The 5,155-nt window shown below is 35.5% G+C and overlaps 1 protein-coding gene across 1 annotated transcript; it reads left to right on the top strand.

Moving 5' to 3' along the window:
* Window positions 1-2,372: 2,372 nt before the first annotated feature.
* On the top strand, window positions 2,373-3,014 carry LOC141651155 (uncharacterized). Its single transcript, XM_074458878.1, has one exon. It carries the CDS (start codon window positions 2,373-2,375, stop codon window positions 3,012-3,014), a length of 642 nt encoding a protein of 213 aa, XP_074314979.1.
* Window positions 3,015-5,155: the final 2,141 nt, after the last annotated feature.

Here is a 5,155-nt window from a genome sequence, read left to right as displayed (position 1 = left end):
AAACGGGGCATGTTAATTTTATGAAAAATCACAATATTATTGTGTTTTCTAAAATTAATTACTTTAATTTAATGTAGTTTCCATAATTATTCTTTATCAAGGCATCTTTATATTATACTTTTAACCAAAATTGTATAATATTTGCATTAAGATCCCTTTATCGGGTCCATCACACGGTGCTATCGATTTAAAACTATATAGTATAATTAATTTGTATAAATTTCTTTAATTACATTGAAGTCCCTTGGTTTCTGGAATTAATATATAGTATTGATTGATTGATGTGGGAATTCCCACTTGCCCCACAGGGGGGGGGGGGGGGGGGGGGGGGGGGGGGGGGGGGCTAGGTAAGTGACTTTCTATATGATGTAGGAATTGGAGTTCCATAGGAAGTTCTACTGCCCATGAATTGGGCAACCAAACAAACCTTCATTTAGCTACTTCCCATGATTTTCCAATTCCTATGAATTTGGAAGGCAACCAAACAACCCCTAATTATCAACCAATAAATTAATTAATGATTTTCCCAATCTTCTCGTAATATTTCCCTTTAAACCTCTCCAAATTCACTCCATAAATAAAAAATAAATTCTGCCACATGTTTAAATATTATTAGTGGTATAAAGAAGATTCTTTCACCAAGTGTAACCGTAGCATCTTCCTTAGGGTTTGGCTTCTAATTTTCAAATACTCTCCAATTTCCTATTATCTTCCCGCTTTCTTTTTCACACTAGTTTGATTATTTTCCCTTCTTTATTATTTTCTCTCTCATAAAAAATCAACAATTTACACTACTTTATTCATTTTTTTTTATTATTCTCTCTTTCCACTCTCTTATATTTTGTGTCCAAAAGAAAATTGAAGATAATAGGAACTTGGAGGGAGTAGTATTTCTTACCAAGCAGCCTTTTTATGATTTATAAGAAACGTGTATGACAATATATTAATCTATTTTATCCAAAAAAAAATATTTTCGGTTTGAGATTTTTTTTTAATCTATGGTGGTCTCGTAGGAGAGAAGAGTGACACGATGCTATCAAAGAGACAAAGACTACTAACAAATGTATAGAGACGATGATTATAAAAAAATAAGAGCATATAAACTAGATGGATCCCTGAAAAAAAATGTAGACTAAAACAGTTGAGATGAAAAGAGCATGTAATATTTTATTCGAACACCATATAAAAATTTAAATAAATTATGAAGTACATAGACTATAAAATAAACTACTTTGAAGAAACACAAGAATAAAATAATATACGGTTGATTTATCTAATTATCTTTACAATACCTTTTCCTTCCTGGTTTTTAAGTCATACACAGATGTTGTCATCGGAATTCGGAAGCGCACACGATCTGAGATAAAGATTACCATTATTCATCAAGTATAGAAAAGATCTAAAATAGCGTACGAGATTGTAGAGCTCGACCCAAGAGAATACAGAACTTGTTTTACTCGTACCATTCTTTCGTCTAATCCATACATAAATATGTGTGTAAGACATATGAAAGGACGAGTCTACAAGTGCAACTGAATCATATAAAACTGATTGACAGATTAAAATATAGGTAATGTGTGTAAAGCCACAATCGCCATTGTTTAAGCTTTAGCGAACCAGTAAACACAACCTTCAAAATTCACGGAACATGAATTTTGCGACAAAAACGTGACATTGTCAATCAAACATCTCCTGCAAATGAAGTGCCACCACCTTATAAATATTAGTAACCGAATCAAACCCAAATCCGAATTCAACATTCCAATTGAACTTCTTTAACGATCCATAAAGCGGGATATCAATACTGACTTTCCTAAGTGTCGGGTTCCATAAGAAAATCTCGTTTTTACGATTGTAACAGCAAATCTTGCGGACCAAGAAGACTCCATCGACACAGCCCTTTAAAGAATTCGTAGAACCATTATAATGGCACGACTTGCATAGTTTAATTTCCTCCATAGTCGCAAGAGTTTCGCTACTTTTCTTATTATCCCCTTACAAATTTAGGATATGTATGTACTAATTTATTTTTATAGTTAATTATATTAAATTACAAAAATTATTTGAGTATTTTATTTTAGAGAATCGTTCACTTATACTTCTCAATTATTTTATGCTCTTACTTACGAATTTACGATATAAAAATAGATTTTCCTAAGCCAAAGGTCTCATAAAGATAGTCAATTTGGAAAAAAAAAGTTGTTTTTGAATCTTTGTCATCCAGAATTGTGATCAGTTAATGACAATGTTTACGTCATAGAAAATATTTGACTTACCATAATCCAGAATACGAATTAAAAAAAACAATAATTTCTTTTTCAAATTGAAAATCACAGGAAATGAAATAGTGAGGATTTTTTTTTCCTTTGACAATGGTAGTGAAAGCAAATAAGTCGATTTGTGCATTGCAAATGCAATCACTCGTTGGTTACAACCAGGGGGTATGGCAGGTGCAACAAACTGGCTACTCACCTTCTGGATGTTATGAATGGCTTCGAGATGTAAGAACTAAGGTCGAATGGCACAATGCTATATGGGACAGTTGGAACTTGCCTAAGCACAGATTCATGGGGTGGCTCATTGCACACAGGTCCCTGCACACGAACAGCAAACTGAAAAGTTTTGGAATGGATGTGGATGGTTTGTGTTTTTTATGTGGTCAAACAGAAGAGACGCAGGATCATCTTTTTTTCGAGTGTGCATATAGCAGTCGAGTAATAGCTGAACTGAAGGAAGTTTCTGGTCTTACTCTTCCTGTTAGGGATGCTCTGAACTGGTGCAATCAGAATACTGGTATAAAAACGAAGAGGAAGGTTAGGAATGCAATGGTGTTGAGTACTATGTATCAGATATGGCAACAGAGAAACAAGTGCCGAATAGAACAGCTGGTTATCAGGCCTATCAGTATTGCCTTGCTGATTAGTGATGATATGAAGAGGAGGATTAAAGAACGGGATAAGTCGAAGTTAAACACTCAAGAATTAGATTGGCTTGGTAGTTTAAAATTTATGTAATCTCATTAAGTGCTCGGCCGTAGGATTGTATTGTATTTGAAACACCATTTTTTATTTATATTACACTTACATTTTACCAAAAAAAAAAAAAAAAAAAAAAAATGCAATCACTCGCTATTTGTTTACCGTGATAAGGATGGAAATTCTACCTTAATACTCGAGTCGACCTCGTAGTCCACAATTAAATTAGTTAGTTATGTTTATAATACTCGGTACCGGTGATAAATCACGACCGGGTACCAAGACGATTAGACGAAGTATTGATCATTTAGGGATATAGTTGTCAAGAAACCATCTCAACCAAAAGCTTAAGCTGATGGTTGAAGTTCCTTGATTCGTTTTATATTCTAACACTCCCCCTCACACGAAGGCCCTTTTTTTCTTTTTGGGCTTGAAGTGTGGGTGCAGGCGGGATTCCCTGGCCTGTTCTGATTATCCACTTTAGAATAGAGGGGGTGGGATTCGAACCCGTGACCTTTTGGTCACCAGGCTCTGATACCATGTCAAGAAACCATCTCAACCAAAAGCTTAAGCTGATGGTTGAAGTTCCTTGATTCGTTTTATATTCTAACAATAGTTGTTCAAGATTGCCTCGTATCGAGACAATCTCACAACTCACACAATGGTCTCCGTTTTAGAAAGTACTCCGTATTATAGACAGATAATTTCGAAGTTCAGCCAGTAAGGATCATTTGTCCCACTTTTGTGTCTCATTGTGTGTGCCACTCCACTCACCTTTTGACATATCACTCACACACATTGGCACACCAAATGGGACAGAGGATCCCCCTCGCGTAGCACATGGAGCTAAATCAATATCCTAATTCCTATATGACTAGAAATACGTAAGATAATCAGGAATAAAATGCGTAGTATGAGAAATCCGACATATTCTTGATCGTTGGTAAGTATCAACTCGTAATGATTTTCATATTAACCTATCTGACATCTGCAAAAAAATGACTGCTATCGAATACATATTCATGTGAATGAATATATCTTAGAAACCAAAGTAAGTAACATAGAAAAAAATTATAGTCACCTTAAATCGTATGAAAATTTTGTGAAACAGATGGACGGAATAGCCTAGTGTGTGGCTGTCCTAACAATGCCAAACTTTCTATATTATTATTTGAGTTTGTTGAGCCGACCTTTTCTTCCCCGGATTTTAAGTCATAAACAGATATCGTCTGATACGGTGACCGTGACCTTAAGTAAGCTTCACCATTACTCGTCAACTTTATAAACGTTTTACGATGATCCAAGTTATATAACTCGATCCAAGAGTCTATGGATGTCGTGGTATCCTTTCGCCTCATCCATACACGAATATGTCTTGAATGCTTATAAACCGAACAATCTACAAGTACAAGTGACTCATTTATGGTTGACAAGCACCTCGATTCTTGTTTTAGTTTGCCATCGTATTTAAAATCAGGCAACTTTGAGCAAGTGAAGGCCTCACTCGACAAATTAAAACGAAGGTAATGTGTCACATTATTTGCCTTTCTCCCAACGCTAGCAAGCCAATAAATGTCACCTTCAAAATTAAAGGCATGTGAAGTTTTCGACAAATAATTGACATTGTCAATCGAACCTCTTTTCTCCTTCGGAGAGGTCCAAGAACAGGAACCAAGGTTATATACCTTAGTTTTCTGATCATAAAACTTCAAATTAAGGGCCACCAGCTTATAGTTATTACTTCTCGTATCAAACCCGAACCCAAACCCAACATTACTATCCGTAGACTTCATCAACGATTCAGAAACCGGGATATCTATGACTTTCCCAAGCATCGGGTTCCATAAGAAAATCGTGTTATCCCTACTATCGACCCGAGGCCACTTAACACGGAGTAACAAGAGTCCATCGACGTAACCCCGTATCAATTTTCTACCTTTACAGAATTCGACTACGTTAATATTACCAACAGTCTCGGGAGTTCGACCACTGCAGATATTCGCAACTGTTAGAGAATCACCCCAATTTATTTCTCCTAGGTAACGGTTTAGAATCATTGAGTCGTACTTACAATTTTGAACGTCTTTCGTCCGTAATTGATGAAGATAGTGTTGTTGATGGAACCTCTGATCGTAAATAACCGAATTCCATAATTTGCAAACGAACCTTAATTTCAACAA

Source organism: Silene latifolia, chromosome 4 (assembly GCF_048544455.1).
Source record: "Silene latifolia isolate original U9 population chromosome 4, ASM4854445v1, whole genome shotgun sequence".
Lineage (NCBI taxonomy): Eukaryota > Viridiplantae > Streptophyta > Magnoliopsida > Caryophyllales > Caryophyllaceae > Silene > Silene latifolia.
Note: the sequence above shows the minus strand (reverse complement) of the source record. Positions and strands in the feature narration are given on the sequence as shown.